Here is a 22,467-nt window from a genome sequence, read left to right as displayed (position 1 = left end):
AATGTCACATGATCCAGCGGAAACCATTCTTATATGCTGATTTGCTACTTTATTATTATATATATAAATGTTATATTATATATAAAATTTAATTTTTTTGGAAACTGTGATACATTTTTCCAGGATTCTGTAGAAGTCTTCTGTAACATTATAGATGTCTTTACTGTAACTTTTGATCAATTGCATCCTTGCTGTATAAAAGTATTATTTTCTTCAATCTTGCTGACTGCAGTGCTACGAAGGCTGTCCCGATTCAAAGGCTCCTTCAAATGCAGCCTCTGAGTCCTTCGAAGGATGCAGCCTTTGAATTGGGACACAGCTATGGTTGTCATTTTACCAACAACTTGTGTTTGTGTTTTCTTTGTACAAGTTCTTCAGACCATCAGAAGTTACCCCCCCCCCCTCTCTTCCTTTCTTCTCCTTCTTTCCTCCTATTCTTTCTTCCTCCCTCCAACATCAAGCACAACTGGATGTGTATCTTTTATCTCACACATGACAGATCGCAAGGGTTCACACATGCTATCCAAACACACTGACGCTATCACCACATCGGGCTCATCCTGGGAAAACATCTCAGCGCTTTGGCATGTCAGATTGCTGATTTCAGATAAGAATAGACTCATTTATCACTGTAACGTAAAAGGAAAGATATAAGCTTTGGAAAGTTTGTGGAAAAATTTTACTTTTTTTTTTTAATGTGATTTATGAAGTTTATGTGGCATATCATGATCTATATCACTACTGTGATATTCACTTAAACCATAATATAAGCTTTTGGTTACCACCAGCACCATAAATCCTCGAAAGTATATTATATAAAGTATTTTATATTTAGATTTTTTTTTAATTTATGTACATTTCTAACAATATACTTTGTACTACATCACCTTTGCATAAAAAAAAACAAAAAAATTAATGCTGATGCATGCCAGGGTGTTTCTAATGCAGCATCTATGGGAGGGACAGTAAATTTGACGCCGTACTATTCTGACTGCCGTTATCAGTCTAATTTTTTTTCTAGTGCTGTCAAATGATTAATCGTGATTAATCTCATCCAAAATAAATGTTTTTGTTTGCATAATATATGTGTGTGTATTGTGTATATTTATTATGTATATATAAATACACACACATGCATGTATATATGTGACCCTGGACCACAAAACCAGTCTAATGTGTCAAGTTTTCGAAAATTGAGATTTCTACATTATATGAAAGCTGAATAAATAAGCTTTCCATTCATGTATGGTTTGTTAGGATATGACAATATTTGGCCGAGATTTGGCTCGGAATCTGAGGGTGCAAAAAATATTGAGAAAATTGCCTTTAAAGTTGTCCAAGTTAAGTTCTTAGCAATACATATTACTAATCAAAAATGAAGTTTTGATATATCTATGGTAAGAAATTTACTAAATATCTTCACGGAACATGATCTTTACTTAATATCCTAATGATTTTTGGCATAAAAGAAAAATCGATAATTTTGACCCATACAATGTATTTTTGGCTATTGCTACAAATATACCCCAGCAACTTAAGACTGGTTTTGTGGTCCAGGGCCACATATTTAAGAAAATTTTTATATTTGTATACAAACCCGATTCCAAAAAAGTTGGGACACTGTACAAATTGTGAATAAAAACAGAATGCAATGATGTGAAAGTTTCAAATTTCAATATTTTATTCAGAATACAACATAGATGACATATCAAATGTTTAAACTGAGAAAATGTATAATTTTAAGGGAAAAATAAGTTTATTTTAAATTTCATGGCATTAACACATCTCCAAAAAGTTGGGACAAGGCCATGTTTACCACTGTGTGGCATCCCCTCTTCTTTTTATAACAGTCTGCAAACGTCTGGGGACTGAGGAGACAAGTTGCTCAAGTTTAGGAATAGGAATGTTGTCCCATTCTTGTCTAATACAGGCTTCTAGTTGCTCAACTGTCTTATGGCTTCTTTGTCGCATCTTCCTCTTTATGATGCGCCAAATGTTTTCTATGGGTGAACGATCTGGACTGCAGGCTGGCCATTTCAGTACCCGGATCCTCCTTCTACGCAGCCATGATGTTGTAATTGATGCAGTATGTGGTCTGGCATTGTCATGTTGGAAAATGCAAGGTCTTCCCTGAAAGAGACAACGTCTGGATGAGAGCATATGTTGTTCTAGAACTTGGATATACCTTTCAGCATTGATGGTGCCTTTCCAGATGTGTAAGCTGCCCATGCCACACGCACTCATGCAACACCATACCATCAGAGATGCAGGCTTCTGAACTGAGCGCTGATAACAACTTGGGTTGTCCTTGTCCTCTTTAGTCCGGATGACATGGCGTCCCAATTTTCCAAAAAGAACTTCAAATTTTGATTCATCTGACCACAGAACAGTTTTCCACTTTGCCACAGTCCATTTTAAATAAGCCTTGGCCCAGAGAAAACGCCTGCGCTTCTGGATCATGTTTAGATATGGCTTCTTTTTTGACCTATAGAGTTTTAGCCGGCAGCGGCGAATGGCACGGTGGATTGTGTTCACCGACAATGTTTTCTGGAAGTATTCCTGAGCCCATGTTGTGATTTCCATTACAGTATGTGATGCAGTGCCGTCTAAGGGCCCGAAGATCACGGGCATCCAGTATGGTTTTTCCTTACGCACAGAGATTGTTCCAGATTCTCTGAATCTTTGGATGATATTATGCACTGTAGATGATGATAACTTCAAACTCTTTGCAATTTTTCTCTGAGAAACTCCTTTCTGATATTGCTCCACTATTTTTCGCCGCAGCATTGGGGGAATTGGTGATCCTCTTGCCATCTTGACTTCTGAGAGACACTGCCACTCTGAGAGGCTCTTTTTATACCCAATCATGTTGCCAATTGACCTAATAAGTTGCAAATTGGTCCTCCAGCTGTTCCTTATATGTACATTTAACTTTTTTCCTGCCTCTTATTGCTACCTGTCCCAACTTTTTTGGAATGTGTAGCTCTCATGAAATCCAAAATGAGCCAATATTTGGGATGACATTTCAAAATGTCTCACTTTCAACATTTGATATGTTATCTATATTCTATTGTGAATAAAATATAAGTTTATGAGATTTGTAAATTATTGCATTCCTTTTTTATTCGTAATTTGTACAGTGTCCCAACTTTTTTGGAATCGGGTTTGTATTAAATAAATTTATATATAGTTTTTCTTTTGCTATTTGAGCAAATGGGAATGCAAAAAATATATTTGTGGTACTCTCCCATTCACTGCTCTTGAAGTTAACCCAACTATGATGACTTCCGCTTCCGCTGCTGAAAAACCTGGAAAGGTGATCCCTAATCCTACCCAATACATAAACTTAACAACTACTACTAATTATTAATAAGCGGCAAATTAGGAATTTATTGAGGCAAAAATTTTATTTAATGGTATGAATAGCGAGAATTTGACCATAAAGTAAATCATTTTTTAATTATTAATTTTTTTTAATTATTTGCTCCAGTTGAAAGCAGACACTTTATGTTTTCTATAGATATAACTATCATGTTTCTGTGTTGAGTATTTGCTGAGTTACACTTCATTTTAGTGACGCATTACTATAAACAGATCGCGGAGACGGAGAAGACAGAGAGCGCACCCTGTTTGTTTTCTTTTTTCCCCAAAACCACAAAGTTTTGTTGTAATCGTGAGTGTACTCAAAAAAAAATTAGACACTTAACAGTTTCGATTGATGTATAACACTTATTTGTGTGACCAAAATCAACAGAGTATTTTTAGTGTCTTTTGCACTTATCTTAAAAAAACCGAGTTCGTATCGCCGGCGATACAGCCGACCCCAAAGGGTTAATTGAGCCTGAATATATTTGGAGCAGATTGCATCAAGCCCGTGATACCCACTCATTAGACTCTATTTATTCAGTGTTCCTCTGAAGCAGGTACAGCAGGTTGTTATTTGGTCAAGCAATGAGATGGAACCATGGCTCCATTAGCTTTGGCATGCAGTGGCTTTCTGCAAAACCGCACTGTGGCGGCACGCAGTCACCCTTTATGAAAGATTCATCATATAAGTACATGAACGTGATTGTGTAACACTGCTGGCTATTTGCGCGTTTCTATGAAGTGATATTAAACACTCCCGCTCTGGGCAGGCTGGCTGTGATTATATGACGGAGGAAATGCATTAGTGGTATTTTCACACTGAAAGTGATTTCTCTCACAGGACTCTAAGATGGGCTTTGGAATTGCTGTGTCCGGGGGCCGGGACAATCCAAACGTGGAGACCGGAGAGATGTCCATCATTGTGTCAGACGTGCTACCAGGAGGACCGGCCGATGGACTGCTCTTGTACGCTTCATTCACCTTACTAATGCATGCGTGTTTAGCGTATTGGTAAACCATTATTTTACACCAGCTTAGGCAGGTTGATAAGTATTGAGTTTTCACGTAGAGCTCTTCAAAATGACGTGAAATCAAATATTATCATGTTTACTTTTCTAATAAATGTCCTTGTGTTATTGTGCATGTTTTATTAGTGCATGTTGTTGTAAAGTAATCAAGGCTGGGTAAAATGAAATTATCGAATAAATTGCGTTGATAATGAGCACTGCAGTAATGGCATATTTTTGTAGGGCAACCCTGAAGTTTGCATCGTTAATAAATCTTTAACATTTAACTTTAACATTTTAAAGCCTAAATACAATTGTCATAAGTAAAAAGCTAAATGTAGGCTATAACTAGCATATAAAATGGTTGGTTTTGGCCTGCAAAAATATATCATCCCTGCAGGACTCTATATCAGAGCCTACTTTTTACATTCCAGTATAATACTGGCTGATTCAATTAAAACCAGTCCTACATGATTTGCCACTGAATATTAATTTTTTAGAAATGCATCGCATACAACATTATGGAGGTGAAATGCATGGCAAGTGCCAAGTGTTTCAACATAATAATATAGAATGGAATGTCTCTATTTTGTTGTAGACTTATCATTTGTGTTGTTTTGCTTGTTGGCAGTGAGAATGACCGTGTGATACAGGTCAACACCATCGCCATGGATAATGTGCCTCATTCATTTGCTGTGCAGTCACTTCGGAAATGTGGGAAAGTGGCCAAAATAGTAAGTATTTGTCAAGTTGACCTTTACGAGAGGCCTTCTAGAATAAGTTTACTTACTTTGGATATTAGTATAGGTTAGCAGTGTCAGATGTTTCAAGTTAATATAAATATTATTGGTAATTGAAATAATAAGATGAAAAATTTTAAATAAAAGATGAAAAATTTACTGAAAATTACAGAAATTAAATTTAAATGTTCAATTTAAAATTTTTAAAATAAAAAAGCTAATGAAAATGACAAAGCAGTCATTTTTATTAGTTTATTATTTATTAAAACTTAAACTAAAATTATAAAATATATATATGAATGTGTATGTATATATATATATATATATATATATATATATATAAAACTATAATAATGTATAATTTTACTATAATATTGATTTAATGAATATTATATAAATTATGTGAATATAACTATACTTTTGTATTTAATGTTGATTAATAGGTAATGTAAGCTATCATAAATTCATAAATAATGTAACATAAAATGCTGTACTCAAATACATTTAAACATTCAACTTGAACAATATGACAGTGTTTTGTTTTTGTTGTTGTTTTTCCTTTTTTTTTACACTTTTGGTTGCTTTATTGCCCTGGTAATTGCTTTATATGTAGTATAGTGCTTTCTATGTGTTTTGAAATTCACATGCAGCCTTCAAATCCTTGCATAAAATAATGTAATGTAATGTGTAAAATAGTATGATATAGGGTTGTGCCATATCATACCATCCACGGTAATACCGGTATAAATTTTGTCATATTTGTGTCATATCAATGATAAAGCGACTTGATGACGTATTTACTAGGGATGCACCGATTGTTCGGCAGCCGAAATTAAATTCGGCCAAAAAAAAAAAAAAACTCTTTCGGTGCTGGTTACTGTATAATGATTGAAATCGCGAAATGGCCTTAAACAATTAAAGTCGGCTATTTAATTTATTTACGTTACTATCGCACATTGCTAGTCTTGATGTTAACAATTAATCCAAGTTAATCCGATGAAAAAAAAAATGTTTGTCTTGATAATCTTTAATCAAAATCTGAACATTTACTTGCGCTCCTTTTTTGATGACGTCAGTTTGACGGCGGGTTTCCGGCAAAATAAAATCTCCATCAACATTCATAAATGTATTGTAATATTACTGTTGTTCTGTTAAATAAAATTAAAAAGACAATAATAATAATTAAAACCGCTCTATTAATACATTTGTTAAATTGTGCTTTGTTGGTATAATGTCTGCTAGAATGTTAAAAAATTATCAGTGTTAAATAAGTATTTTTAAATTGTTGTTTTGTATTAGTGTACAATGTTTAAATATAATAATTTATTCCATGTAGTGTCCACTTCATTCATTTAACATTCAATATTGGAGGCATCCAAGTTATTTGACATAGGCTATTTTTTTTTTTAAAGTAACGCAATAGTTACTTTCCCTGGTAATTGGTTACTTTTTATAATGATGTAACTCAGTTACTCAGTTACTATTTGTGAGAAGTAACTAGTAACTATAATTACTTTTTTAAAGTAACTTGCCTAACACTGGTCACTACTATTGCACTATAATGCTGCTTCTGCCACCTTATGACAATAGATTTATACTTCGAATTAGGTAGTCTGTCATCAATGACAGTAGCTCATTGGAAAAGGATGGAAAATGCCCTTCATTGTGTTTGCACTAATAAATGCTGCTGCCTGCAAGCTGCAATCACCAATAAAATGTTGTTCTATAATTTTTTATATATCGTTATAAATATCATTATCGCAAATATTCTTGAAATATTGTGATATAATTTTGAGGCTATATCGCCCACCCCTAATATGATAAATGGCTGCTTTTAGATACAATTGGGCAAAAAAGTATTTAGTCAGCCACCAATTGTGCAAGTTCTCCCACTTAAAAAGATGAGAGAGGCCTGTAATTTTCATCATAGGTACACTTCAACTATGAGAGACAGAATGGGGGGAAAGAATCCAGGAAATCACATTGTAGGATTTTTTATTAATTCATTGGTAAATTCCTCGGTAAAATAAGTATTTGGTCACCTACAAACAAGCAAGATTTCTGGCTCTCACAGACCTGTAGCTTCTTCTTTAAGAGGCTCCTCTGTCCTCCACTCGTTACCTGTATTAATGGCACCTGTTTGAACTCGTTATCAGTATAAAAGACACAACCTCAAACAGTCACACTCCAAACTCCACTATGGCCAAGACCTAAGAGCTGTCGAAGGACACTATAAACGAAATTGTAGACCTGCACCAGGCTGGGAAGACTGAATCTGCAATAGGCAAGCAGCTTGTTGTGAAGAAATCAACTGTGGGAGCAATTATTAGAAAATGGAAGACATACAAGACCACTGATAATCTCCCTCGATCTGGGGCTCCACACAAGATCTCACCCCGTGGGGTCAAAATGATCACGAGAACGGTGAGCAAAAATCCCAGAACCACACGGGGGGACCTAGTGAATGACCTGCAGAGAGCTGGGACCAAAGTAACAAAGGCTACCATCAGTAACACACTACGCCGCCAGGGACTCAAATCCTGCAGTGCCAGACGTGTCCCCCTGCTTAAGCCAGTACATGTCTGGGCCCGTCTGAAGTTTGGTAGAGAGCATTTGGATGATCCAGAAGAGGATTGGGAGAATGTCATATGGTCAGATGAAACCAAAATAGAACTTTTTGGTAAAAACTCAACTCGTTGTGTTTGGAGTAGAAAGAATGCTGAGTTGCATCCAAAGAACACCATACCTACTGTGAAGCACGAGGGTGGAAACATCATGCTTTGGGGCTGTTTTTCTGCAAAGGGACCAGGACGACTGATCCATGTAAAGGAAAGAATGAATGGGGCCATGTATCGTGAGATTTTGAGTGAAAACCTCCTTTCATCAGCAAGGGCATTGAAGATGAAACGTGGCTGGGTCTTTCAGCATGACAATGATCCCAAACACACCGCCCGGGCAACGAAGGAGTGGCTTCGTAAGAAGCATTTCAAGGTCCTGGAGTGGCCTAGCCAGTCTCCAGATCTCAACCCCATAGAAAATCTTTGGAGGGAGTTGAAAGTCCGTGTTGCCCAGCGACAGCCCCAAAACATCACTGCTCTAGAGGAGATCTGCATGGAGGAATGGGCCAAAATGCCAGCAACAGTGTGTGAAAACCTTGTAAAGACTTACAGAAAACGTTTGACCTCTGTCATTGCCAACAAAGGGTGTATAACAAAGTATTGAGATTAACTTTTGTTATTGACCAAATACTTATTTTCCACCATAATTTGCAAATAAATTCTTTACAAATCAGACAACGTGATTTCCTGGATTCTTTCCCCCAATTCTGTCTCTCATAGTTGAAGTGTACCTATGATGAAAATTACAGGCCTCTCTCATCTTTTTAAGTGCGAGAACTTGCACAATTGGTGGCTGACTAAATACTTTTTTGCCCAACTGTATGGTCCTTTTGATAACTCTGGGCTGAATGTATAAAGACTAATTGTATTCATCGCTCCCCACAGACTGTAAAGAGGCCTCGCAAGGTGGCTGTCCTCAAGCGCCCGCCGTCCCCGAGCGGGGATAGCCGAGATTACAACACTTCCAGCTATTATCCCGAGGACAACCGCAGCGTTCAAAGTGACCCAGACTCTGATTACCCTAGGGGAAACGGCGGCCTGGGCTACCCCCGTGTCAGAGAGCCTGACCGCAGCCTCGAAAAGAGCCGGATAGACTACCTGGAGCCGGATTACCGCAGCCAGGACCACGACTCCCGGCGGGAATGTAGCAGAGGCAGGAGCGCGGAGAGGTCACCCAGCTCTGACAGCGGCTACCGCAGGGACGGCAGCCGGAGCCGGACGCTGGAGCGTGGATCCAGCCCAGAGCCTCGCTATCACAGGCAGCACAGTAGAGGCCGCGGCGGAGGAGGAAGCCCTGCCGGAAGCTACGGGAGGGACCAGGGCTACGACACGCGGAGGTATGACACTCGTTCGGATGACAGGATGATCAGGAGTCACAGCAGGGACCGGCTGCAGGATCGTTCACCATCACCCAGCAGAGAGAAAGACAGAGGAAGTGACCGGTACAACTATGAGCCCCTCGAGCCGCCCATCAATGTCATGCTGGTGAAAAACAGGCCCAATGAAGGTGAGAGTTGCAGGATTACCTTGTCACTAATAGCATATTTTAAATATATATATTAGTGTTAGGTGATTGAAAAATAATTAAAACAGTTTAGAAGGGTCAAATTTTTAATTTTTTTATTACTGTTTTCTTCCCACTGAGGTCCAAGGTTTCTTGCACCCTTTCCAGAACCTTTGATTTCATTTCATTTAATTATTATTTTGATGGCAATCTTATTGCCTTATCCATATAAATGAGATTTCTTGAGAGCCAAATGTAAATATCTCACTCCCATTAACAAGTTTATCATTTATGGGCGTAATTACAGGAAAGACTTGAAGTAGTTGGATCAGTGTTTATGACAAACATTGGCATAAATTTGCTGCAAGTTCATATTTTCTCATGCAAATGAGCTTTGTGAAAATTGTTTGTGGAATATTTCTCAGCAAGCAGTTGAATGTATTATTTTTTTTGGATATAAAATTTAAGGATGTTTGATTCATCTAATTAAAAGTGCAATATGGCATTTTTTGAGCAGCATTACACTATAAAAACATTAATGAGTACACAACCATTCCAAAGTTTAGGGTTCATAATTTGTTTTAAAGGAATTAATACTTTTACAGTATTCAGCGACGATGCATTAAATTGATCAAAAGTGACTTTTATAATGTTACAAAAATGTTTATTTCAAATAAATTATGTTCTTTTAAACTTTGTATTCATGACAGAATCCTGAAAAAAATGCATCACTGTTTCCACAAAAATTTTAGCAGCACTACTGTTTTCAATAATAAAAAATATTTCTTGATCAGCAGATTATAATGATTTCTGAAGGATCATGTGACACTGAAATAATGGCTGCTGACATCAGCTTTGACGTCACAGAAATAAATTACCTTTTGAAATATATTAAAATAGAAAAAAGTTATTTTAAATTATAATATTTCACAATATTCCACATTTTTGATCAAATAAATGCAGCTTCTTTAAAAAAAAAAAAGCAAAAAAAAAAAAATTACAATAATTCTTACATATCCTTTTGTATATAGTCTTCAGTAGATGTGTGCTTCTCTGTAAGGTCCTGTATTTGTTTGTGATAGCCCATCCTTCAAGGGATATGGGTCACCATACTTGGCCGTATGTCACGTCACTTTCACTTTCAATAACAGCCTCTTTCTGAAGCTGCATTATATTCTGACCGGTTCACTAAACAGTCCATGCTAAAATGTGCTGCACAACCTTTAAGATCAAACCGAAATGATCAGGGACCTAAAAATAAACTTAAACCATTTGTTTCAACTGTTGCCATCTCTTATGAATATGCATCTTATGAATATATCATCTTGAATATGCAAAGCATAGCTTGGAACTTTTGTTGGACATTACAGCATACTCCCATACTAAATCTATCATTTTTATCTCAAAAGTGTAACTATGACTTGATATGACCCCTTTACAGAAGCAATGGGCTTTTATTCCTGCTGTAGAGTTCAGGTTAGATGCTAAAAATAAATTAATTTTTTCACTTTGTCCCACTGATATTTAAATCTGATTTATTTATGATAGCCTTGTCAGATTTCAGTAGACATATATTCTTGTGACTTCACATAAAGTGGCACATCTCTTCCGATTTCCTCACCAGCCCTTCATAACCCACAAGCCAGAAAGGCAAAAATGTAGCGCTGTTAATACCGGACTTTCTTGCCTAGAGTTGAGAAATGGCAACCAGTTGTTGTTTTTTAGAGCTGGGTTCAGTTTTTAGAACAGTATTGGAACAGAAAGTGTTTCTTCATGTTCAGTTCTGTAAGTGGTTCTTGTACGTTCAGCAGAGAGCTGTGATTCTACCCGTCAGATCAATACTCCACATTTTCAGTTTCCATTTAAATTGGTGTTTGACCCATTCAGCCAGCCACTAAACTAACAGCTGGAGGGATGGCTGTGTACTTAAAAGGGTCAAGGTCATTATGGTTGTTAGGTTCATGTTATGATCATGTTAGCGTTGCTGCACAGAACCAATGTTTCATTCTGATTTGTTGTAGAGTACGGCCTCCGGCTAGGCAGCCAAATCTTCATCAAAGAGATGACCAGCACTGGATTGGCTGCCAGAGATGGAAATCTCCAGGAGGGCGACATCATTCTTAAGGTACCTATCAGACCCTTTACACAATAGCTATGTTCATGCATTAAATCTGTTAAATTGTCATAAAATCACAGATTACCCCTAACGGCTTACTGTGTTTAATGCATATTCACTAATGGTCGACTGATGTAGCTGATGACAATATCTAGAGCACTGTTAAGACTCATTTTTGTTAAATGAAATAAAGCTGAAATAAAAAAACTAAAATGTTAGAAGAAATATAGAAAATATAAAAAAAAAAAAAAAAGTATGTGTGTGTATATATATATATATATATATATGTATATGTATATGTATATGTGTGTGTGTATTTATGTATATAAATAATAGATAAAATACATATAAATGTTATATTTATTAAATAAACATTAGACTAAAAGGCTTAAACTTAAATGAATATTAGAAATCTTGCCTTGGCAACTAACTGAAATAAAATAAGTTCAAGTACTAAATTAAACTGAAATAGAAAAAAAATCAACCTATATAGAAATATAAAAAGCAAATAAATAACAACTGGAAATATAAATAAAATCAAATTCAAAATATTAATAATAAACAAAATAAAGCTGTATAGACGATGGTGACTGATGACCAATGTAATGTGGATGTATTCATAATTTCACACTGTTTATAGATAATGACATACGCAGTTAATGAAAGGCAGTACATTTAAATTATTTTGCAATTCCTGTTTTACTTAAACTATGTAAATGGGTGCTATAAAATAAAAGATATATATTATATTTATTCTAAATATTATATTTTAGTATAGTCTACTAATTGAAATTAATATTATTAGCAAACACAGTATCAGGGAAGCTATCAATAATTATAATTATTTTGTTCTAGTCACAGAAAATAACGATATTTCAGTATTTAATATATGTATATATCCGTCAACCATCCACACAACTCCACTGAAACTCCTTAACATCAGCCTTAAACCAATAATGATATATCTATATTTCTGTTTTTTCTAGATCAACGGGACGGTGACCGAGAACCTCTCTCTGAGTGACGCCGGCAAGCTGATTGAGAAATCACGTGGCAAGCTGCAACTGGTGGTCCAGAGAGACAACCGACAGATCCTGGTGCGCATTCCTGCCCTGGCAGACAGCGACTCGGAGCCTGACGGTAAGCTCCTCCTTTCACACTGCATTTAGTCTTCATTACAGCGCTTCCTGAGCCGTGGTGCTCACCCTCTGGCTATTTGCTCTCCAACACCACACTTTAATTAAAAGCAGGTACCATGAATTGGCTCTGATAAATCAGATTATTAATATCATGTACACATTCGCTAGCCACTGAGGCTGTAATAAATTACTGTTAATTATGCAAATCACTATTAATAGACTCAAAATGAGTATTGAAGCACAAAACCCAATTTGTCACCGTCTATATCAGAGCAGGGTTATCATCCAGTGGCATAATTTCAACTATATGCCATGGATTTAATGAGTCTGGTCCTCTATAGAGGTGATGCAGTGTTAATGCAGTTGGACACGGGTAATAAAATTTCCTCTGGCTGTATAGTTACAGTATAGATTGATAGTATATTTAACAGGAACACATATTCATTTAGAAATTACAAGACCGTATTGTCAGATACAGACTGTGGCTTTTTAGCAAAGAGCTGAGATTTATAGCCCCCCATTTATATCTGCTATTAACATCCGTCTCGGGTGATCTGCCCGCTAGTGGACCACATCAGAGACAGTATAGCAAGACAAACCATTTATAGAAAAACGAATGGGAGGAATCTCAGTTTAGCAGCTGTGTTAAAAAAAAGTCTTGTCTTTTCAGTTAAAAGATCCAGTTGCATTTTTAATAGCGACACCACATTTTTTTATTCCATACAGTGAATACAATTTCTTTTTTTTACTTCAATTGATAGATGCAGCTTTTAAAGAAAATGTCAGTCAGATCAAAAAGCAGAAGCCATAACATATTATAATTCATCTAAATTCATTAAAATAGTATAAATTCTAATACATAATATAATTTATATATTATATTATTTATTTTTATTATATATGTGTGTATATATATTATTGTCAAATATTGTAATTTTTTTAAACAATGCAAATAAAATTAATGAAAATAAAATAAATTAAATGTAAATTTATTTAAATAAAAAAATGTTCCATTTTAATTTTAATTGTAGTTAAATCATTGTATTTATTCTATTTTTTACTAGTTTTACTAGTACTTTTTACTTTAGTTTTAGTTATTCTGTCACATAAAGTTAAACTCAAAATAAAAAATGTTGCTGAAATAGTTTTTTTGTATTTTATTTTATTTCAGTTAACATTTCTTATTTCAAGCAATAAATGATTTTTATGGTTTTGGTTTCAGTTTTAGCTAACTATAATAATATACTTTTTTTTTTTTTATTATTCTAATTGTTTTGAAAAGTACATGGACATATATGGATGTCAATAGGTATCTTAACCCTGCTATCAGATGCATAGACACCAATGTTTACACTTGAACACAATGAATATTTTAACACCAGAAAGATGCGCTTAAATGAGAAAAAGCAAACCGCATGCTTACAACAGAAATGCTATTTTTGTGTTCTCTTTTTTACAGATAATACAGATATGTCATACTTTTAGCTGACGGACTGCAGAGACAACATAAAGTCTGGTTGCCTTTAATCTTTAATCATGACTGTGCCTCAACAAACCTGTAAAACTTTCACACTGTGCTCTTATATTTTTATGCTAACCTTCTTTTTTAATACCTTCTTTAATCAATAAATAAGTCTGCTCAATTTTATGTCTGTGTGGTGGTGACTTATTTAATCTTGTGTGTCTGGAAGGGTGACACAGAGTCTCTCAGATGCTATTTCATACTCTTCAGCTGTTGTAAGGGTGGGACAGCTGGATATCGTATGGCTTTTTCAGATCAACCATCCTCGAGGTATTAAATGCAGGTGGAAGGAAGTACATTTCAGTACAGAAAAAGCATCCGCTTGCCGAGTGGGGCTGGGCGGTACAGCTTCATGCATTTCCACTTCATATATGTGTTCAATGGCATTGGAAAATGAGTCACCGTAGGCATTGTGTGTGCTGCTTTGTGCCGGTTGGAGAAGTAAAATCAAGATGTGATTTATACCCTGCCATAAAATTGCAGCACGTACTGTTCATTGCCTCGTGCGTGCCATTGTGCACTACTTTTCATTTTGACTAGATGATGTGATAGCCGGCTTTCAGCTATTTCCTCATTTTTATTGTTCCTTGTATTCAAGAAGCCGTGACTTTGCTGGTGTAACGTGCTAGGATAGGTTGCACCGTGATGCTCAAGGCTTACGGTTGTAAATCAGCGCTGTCCCTTGTGTCTTTATCCTAATTTATTTGACATTCACTCCAGTATGTTCATGTTTTTCATAATTCTATGGAAATTCAGGTGATTGTATCTAAAGACAACATGCAAGCACAACACATTTAACTTCCGTAATGCAATATATTTATGTATAAAACAGTATATTCAACCAGAAATGAATGTAGGGTGGGTATGTGGTGTTGTATTTGATTCAATTGTTATGAAGTATGCTATGCTATTTAAGTAATAAAAATGTATTTCTTTTAAGGAAATAAAATAAGACCAGGGATATGTGTTATAAAAATGAATAGGTCAATTCTTATTTCATGTTGTCTTTTAAAGTGCCCCTATTATGGGTTATGAAAGGTTCATATTTTGGTTTTGGGAGTCCCCAACAACACGTTGACATGCATGCAAGGTCTAAAAACACTTTCATTGTCTTATAATATGCATTTATTTTTTACCTTATTTGCTCAACGACTCCCAAACGATTCGTTTAACGATTCATTTTTCCAAACTCCTCCTTTGCGTGACGCTAATCTGCGGTGATTGGTCCGATTGTGGTCTCATTTTCATTTCATCATGTCTGTAACGCCTGTTAAACCAGTGTTTGTGAGCGCAGTGCTGCTTTGTGTACAGCGTTACCGGAAAAAACGAAATTTTTACCGCTCCAAAAGCGCCACCTAGTAGCAAAGAATGAATTTGCATTTTCGTTTAGACCAACGCGAAAAGACCAACAAGTGGACGGGCAATATGCTAATGATACATGTTGACGTCAACATGACATGGCTTGGGATTCGTTTTAAAAACGACTCGTTTCAATGATTCAGAGTCGACTCTTTCTTTTGAGAGACAATAACTTTATACACGGTGCACTTTCAGATTTAAAACTGTAGGATATTTTCATTCTTGCCCCGTGATTTCTCAATCACCTTTCCGGCGTCACTCAGAGAGAGGTTCTCGGTCACTGTCCTGTTGATCTAGAAAAAACAGAAATATAGAGATATCATTATTGGTTTAAGTCTGATGTTAAGGATTAATTTTCAAAAATCCATAATAGCGACACACTTTGTGGCATATTTATTCTTAGTCACTACTAAGTCTAAACAAAATAAGGAATATTCACAATGTATATTACTATTATTATACGAATACATATTATGCTTTTTGTGTGTGTTTTTGACTAATAATTTTTCTTAAGTCTCCATTTGTGGGTGTGATGGAATTTATTTATTTTTTATTTTTTTATATAATTACCTAAGAATTTAGTGTTAGTGCTAAGTATTATCTTAGTATTTATATATTTGTTAAATTGCTCTGCGAACTAAATCAGTGATGGTGCTTGTAGCTGAAGCAGAGGTGCTGGCCATGCTGTTTTGGGTTGTATTCAGGGAATGTACACACAGCTGTCTCTTCTCTGTGGTTAGTCCTCCCCCTCTTAAGAGACAGACTGTAATTTCATCCCCACCCAACAGATGGAAACACGCCTCTCTTCCCCACAGCCTGGAAAACACCAGCTCCCTGCTCCTCCCTGATACTCCTCAGACACTAAATTTATATGCAGCCTAATAATCCATAAATAATATGACTGATAGCCTAATTAAAATGAAAAGTAAACTCTTAGAGAAAAAGATTAAATGTCAGCTTCATCAGAATAAATTCTTAATTTATTGGGATGCTGCTTCTGATTTTCCTTTTAAATTAATTTAGCAACATGAGGAAAAAAAAGCTTTCTTGGGATCATTTTAGAAAAGCAAACATTCCAGTTACGCACTGAAGTGATGCTGAATCTTCTTTAGAGGACTTAAAAACTTCTTGCTCTTATATCATGACACTTAATACCGCTCTTGCAAGATATGCTCAGAAATTTAGTTCAGAATATATATTTATCACATGTAAACAGATGTTTTGATCATATTGCAGATTTTAGGGTGCATCTAAACCTTGCATATGGAATCTGCAGTTAGATGGAATTTAATTTGAAAGCAAGGGAAATTTGTGCATGTAAACAGGATAAAAGTATTATTTAATATATATATACACGGTCTGTATGTCTGTTTACTCTGTTAGCTCTGAGCATTAACCCCTCGAGCTCTGAAACAGGTGGGTGGCAGTGTCCTTTTGCTCCGTTATGGATGGAGTGTGTTTTAGATTTGGAGGACAGTCGTGGGGTTCCACTCACCAGCGGCCATGCTCTGGACATACACTTAGATCACCAGCAGACCACACAGTAACGCTTTTCTTCCTCCCCGGCCGTCACTACTTCTATCCTGCTTTCTCTTTCAGAGAGATACTTCATTTTCCTTGCTCTGCTTCTTGTTGGTTTTACTTGTAATCAAATAATTATCCAACTATCCTGGACAAAGTAGAGCTCTAGAATGGGAAATTAAAGGAATAGTTCACCCTCATGTTGTTACAAAACCTGTGATTCTTTCTTTTGTGTAAATTTTTTTTAATATTTAGAAGAACTGAAATAGAATGGTAATAGAATCAAATTTAGAATGCTGAAATTTAATCATTGATTCACTGAGTTGAACTTGAGTGACTGATTCATGAATAAGTCATTCTTTTGAGCCAATTCATTTAAAGTGAACAGTTTACAAATCAGACTTTCTCAGCTGTTTGGCTGACTCAGTGAATCCAATGATTCTTGATTTAACTGCTCAAAAATAAATCTGCAAAGACCAATGGTTCTTGGTTTAAAAATGAATCATTAAAGTCTTCAGATTCTTCTAATTTTATGTTTCACAGAAGAAAAAAGTCAGACAGGTGTGGAATGACATGAGGGTGAGTAATGATGACCAAATTTCCTCCTCCTTTTTTTTTTTTTGGTGAACTATTCCTTTAACTATCAATATAGTGTCAATGTATGCAAGCACTAGCTGCTTTTGCACACATCTCTGCTTTCCAAGACCGTTTCTATAGGTGTCACTTCCGTCTGTCCTTTTTCTCTGCCTCTCTCAGGGTGTTCTGTTCCTAAAGATTAATCACACCTGTCTGACACACCTTCTGCCTCTGTATAACGCTGCTATTAGTCTCTCCACGACAGCTTTATGAAATTCTGGGCATTTGAGTCACATAGGCATTGTAAATCTCCATGATTTGGGTTGTGTCTTTGGTCAAAAAGGCATGGATATGCTGTGGTCAAATAAAACTACAGTATATACAGCATAAGCAGAAGTGATTGTTATAACGGGGCAGATCTTGGCCAATTAACACCAAGTCGATAGTAACACGGTGGTCTGTTCTCTGTGGTTGTGGGTCCATTTAATTCTGTCTCTCCTGGGCCTCATTGTTTTCTTGTCCTAGAAGTTGAAGAAAAGTAAATTGCTTCTCATTGTAGACTTTTGTTTTTTTCAGATATTTCTGAGATTGAGTCGTACCATTCCTACTCACCTCAAGATGACCAAAGGTCACGCCAGTCTGACCTCTCCTCACACTCTTCCAATGATGTAGCACGAGAAAACGCCAGGTGAGGACCGCTTGAAGATCAGCTCCTGATATTTTTAGCACATAATAATAATAATAATAATAATAATAAAATGGCTCCAAAAAGTCTTTGGACATTTAAATGGATAGTTCACCAAAAAGTGGAAACTGTCTACACAAAAGTGAGTTTTGTCCATGCAATGAAAGTTAGTGTGGTCCAGTGTTTGGAAAACAATGATCTGTATGAATATCGTTGCATTAAATAACAAAACATCAAACTAACCGGTACTTAAAGAAAACAGACAGTTGGAATGTTTTACAAATAGCTCAAGGCATTCAAAAGCGGTTTCTGGTTGTCAAATGTTTGTGGAACATGTATATTCTCCGTCAGAAACTGTGTTAGATCTACACTGTTGTTGTATTTTCAGAGAGGATCCTCAAAGTACATTGAGAAAGACAGCTGTTGCATCCTCTCCTTACAAAACTCCCGAGGAGCCACTTCCAGCCCAGGAGGAGAGAGTAGAACCACAGGAAAAAGAACCACCACGTAAGAACAAGATTCTGTAGTCCTTGTAGGTTGATAGTAGATAAAGACCCAAATTAAATCAGAAAAGAAGTTGACTAGAAACTTTAGTAGGAACTGCAACATTACATAGGTTAAAAAACCTCACTTGATGTTAGTGATTTAAAATCACCAAAAACAAAATATCTACAAAAGAAAACATCTGTAATGACTTTTAACTTTTACCTCAGTGGAACATTTACTATTAAGTTTATGTAGGATCCCCAAATTTGTCACTAAATCTGTCAGTGCTAATTTTTTTTGTGCAAAATTTTGTCACATAAATGTATTTACTGTCGCTTTTGATCAGTTTAATGCATCCTTGGAGAGAGATGGGGGTGGGATCGGGAAGGGTCCTCGAGCCGGGATTTGAACTCGCCCGTGGCACAACAGCACTATATGCCATGGCGCTGCCCACGAGGCAGAATTTATTTTATCTATTTATTTATTTTTTTTATTATTATTTTTTTTTTAAATCTTACTAACCCCAAACATTTGATCAATATATTTCTTTGTTAACTTGCCATTGAGAGGTGTGATTTAGAAGAAAATGTGTCTGCTTTCAGTTGTTTCAGAATGAAACTGATGTTAGATCTTTTTTATATTCAATGTGCAGCAGTAATAAGGACAACACCCAAGATCTTGCTCAGACCGAGCCCGGAGGACGAGGCCATTTATGGGTGAGTGGTTGCTGTTAATATCCCGTAGGTTCAGCCCTCCTTACACATGATCCTATTCACTGAACTAAGATCTTATTCACCAACTAAACTTGAGGAGTGAGGACTCGCTGAGGGCTAAGTTACGACCTAGAGACAGGGATCATCACACATACTTTGTTTTTTAATTTAATAGTTCACCTAAACAGACAAGCAATTCCCGCACACTATCGTAACTTGCAAAAAAGTAATATTTATTAATTAACACAATGTTTCGGTCACACGACCTTCATCAGGAGTATACAAATGTTCAAATTCATCTCTTTGAACATTTGTATACTCCTGATGAAGGTCGTGTGACCGAAACGTTGTGTTAATTAATAAATATTACTTTTTTGCAAGTTACGATAGTGTGCGGGAATTGCTTGTCTGTTGAGGCGATCCACCTGGTTGGTCCTTTGTCCTACGCACCTATTACTTGCAGGTGTGCGATGGAGTTTGATCACTAATAGTTCACCTAAAAAAATTAAAAATTATTTGCCCACCCTCTCTGTTCCGAACAAAACATGAGTGTGAGTAAATAATGATAGAATTTAATTTGGTGGTGAACTGTCTGTTTAAGCTCTCTCGCTGGTAAAAGAGTGCACAGGAAGACAAGGCACAGGAAATGAAATAGAGATAGAGGAAGAGAGGTGGAGGGTCATCTGCATCACAGCCTCACAGCCTCACAGACAGGCTGGAAACCTCTGCAATCCCTCTCTCTCTTAATCATCCTCTCCGTCAGCTCCTCCATATTCATGAGGAAGAGGCAGTCTGCTGCTGCTCGTATCCACTGGGAAAGGTTATTTTTGTGTCCTGCTCTTGCTTACAGAGCCGCTTTGCTTTAAGACCAGAGCTTCAGTGTGTTTTTACTTGAGCGCAGGAAGAGAAAGCTGCTTTCAGCTGGAGAGCAGGGAAACCCTGCTGAAAAATCACAAGCCATGACGATGCATTTGGCTTTTGGTGTGTCTGGAAAGGATAAATAGAAATGGGACAGAAAAAAATCTATTTTTTAAAAGGGTCATATGATGCTTTTTTAAAGATCATTATTTTGTGTATTTGGTGTAAAAGAATATGTTGACATGCTTTAATGTTCAAAAAACACATTATTTTTCAAATACTGTACATTGCTGTTCCTCTATGCCCCGCCTCTCTCAAACGCGTCGTTTTCTACAAAGTTCCACCTTCCGACAAGTGCAGTCTGCTCTGATTGGCCAGCTGACACAGTGCATTGTGATTGGCCGAACACCCCAAGTGCGCATCATAAATGTAATGTCCCTTACCATAATTGCGAGCTGCAGCTTTCAAAGTAAATATAAAGACAGTTAATAATGTCCTTAGTTTTACCATTAATTCAAGCCCGAAAGAGGAACAGAGACAGACACAGTGATGCTGCTCGTATGTATTTGCACACAAGCTGCGATTTAGACAGCTGACTCCACTGTGATGTGACCCTGTCTCTCTCGCTCTCTCTCTCTCTCACACACACACGACGCGTTACTGTACACTGCGCAAAACTCCACATTTGAACAGTCAATAGCATATACTTAAACTAATAACAAAACATACTTACAGTCGCTGATTCAGAAGTGCCAGATTGTCATAGCAGAGTCTGAATTGACCCCTTTTTTTTTTTTTAGAAATAGCCTTTGTGCACAGCCAGCCTTGTACTCTCCTAGGTTCATAAAACAGTCGTCCATAAAATGCGTTGCACAAATTCCAGCATTTGGGTTGTGCTGTTGTGTTGTAAACAAATCTTAACAATGATTCCTAATTGCTTCTACTTTCTGAAGGCCAAATAAAGTGCTTTTGCTTTCACATAGAAACACACAGCGTCTCCCTGACATGGCTTGACATCGTGACGTAGACATGTGGGGGTGTGTTTGAATGAGGCGTTTTAGCCCGGTCTGGATCAGCCTTCTCTTTTAGAATGAATCCTTTTGTGGGTAACTCTGCAGATCGTATACATGCACAAACAGCTAAACAACACTAAAGAAAAGGAAAACAAGAAATCGCATCATATGACCCGTTTAAGGGTCATCATATGACCTCCGTTTATATGGGAGTCATTCTTTTAAGTGGGTTCCTGTTGCGTTTTGGAAAAGTATATTTCCTGAAATTAACCTTTTTATTAGACAAAATTATTAGCAATTAAAGTATGGCTCAAATGCCAAAAATTAGCATTGTGTCATCCAGGATTATTATAGTAAACAAAAACTGAAATTATATATTATTATATATAAACTGAAATATTAAAATAACTTCAACTTTTTAATTTTTTATTTTCAATTTTAACTTGCGTACTAAAATAACTAAATAAGTTTAAACTAATAAATCAAAGATGGACTTAAAAAATAATAAAAAAGGAAAAAAACACATGGCAAAATTACTAAAACTTTAACTAAAATATAAAATCTAATTCAAATTACCATCTAAAGCTAAGCTAATAAAAATTCATATTTTGAGTGAGATTGAAACACAGATGGCAGCATAATGACTTTGCTATAATTCCTATAAATTCACTAATCAAAATTCACAGACAGATAAATTATCTTATTTTGTTATGAATTTATTTAAATTCAATATTTAATTTCAAATTTATTCTATATTTATATGCACACATTGTGCAATGGTATATTTATTTATTTTTTGTTTTATTTTTTTAAAGGCCTATTCAAATAATTTAGCAAAATGTCATTTTCATGATTGGTGTGTTGTGCTTTCTAAAGTGATGTCACAGGAAAACTGTCTCACAGTTTTACAGATAAGATGTTAGCAAATACCTTACTCTGTCTCTCTTTTTAAGGCCCAACACAGTGATGGTGAGCTTTCAGAAAGAAGAGAGTGTTGGCTTGAGGTTGGCTGGAGGAAATGATGTGGGAATATTCATAGCAGGAGTTCAGGAGGGCAGTCCGGCTGAAGAAGAAGGTCTCCGTGTGGGGGATCAGATTATGAAGGTACAAAAACAACAGTTCTGTTGGCTTTAGCTGAATGATTTACAAATGTTCTTGTTCTGATCATTTTGGGTCATCTTGTTTTTGACTTTATAATAAACAAGCCTTTTTTGCTACTGTATCATTCAATCTTCTGTATGTAA

At 36.1% G+C, this 22,467-nt stretch overlaps 1 protein-coding gene across 1 annotated transcript in view; it reads left to right on the top strand.

Moving 5' to 3' along the window:
- LOC306848988 (tight junction protein 2-like) overlaps positions 1-22,467 on the top strand; it is a 64,738-nt gene that overhangs the window by 26,504 nt on the left and 15,767 nt on the right. Inside the window, exons 3-11 of the mRNA XM_079383791.1 lie at positions 4,208-4,332; positions 5,005-5,107; positions 8,617-9,238; positions 11,257-11,360; positions 12,338-12,491; positions 18,045-18,156; positions 18,542-18,660; positions 19,292-19,355; positions 22,177-22,327. Coding sequence (XP_079239917.1) covers positions 4,208-4,332; positions 5,005-5,107; positions 8,617-9,238; positions 11,257-11,360; positions 12,338-12,491; positions 18,045-18,156; positions 18,542-18,660; positions 19,292-19,355; positions 22,177-22,327 — 1,554 coding nt within the window. The remainder of the gene's footprint in view (positions 1-4,207; positions 4,333-5,004; positions 5,108-8,616; positions 9,239-11,256; positions 11,361-12,337; positions 12,492-18,044; positions 18,157-18,541; positions 18,661-19,291; positions 19,356-22,176; positions 22,328-22,467) is intronic.

The sequence above is a fragment of the Barbus barbus genome (genome assembly GCF_936440315.1).
Source record: "Barbus barbus genome assembly, chromosome: 29".
Taxonomy (NCBI): domain Eukaryota; kingdom Metazoa; phylum Chordata; class Actinopteri; order Cypriniformes; family Cyprinidae; genus Barbus; species Barbus barbus.
The sequence above is the reverse complement of the archived record's forward strand: the minus strand, read 5'-3'. Positions and strand labels throughout refer to the sequence as shown.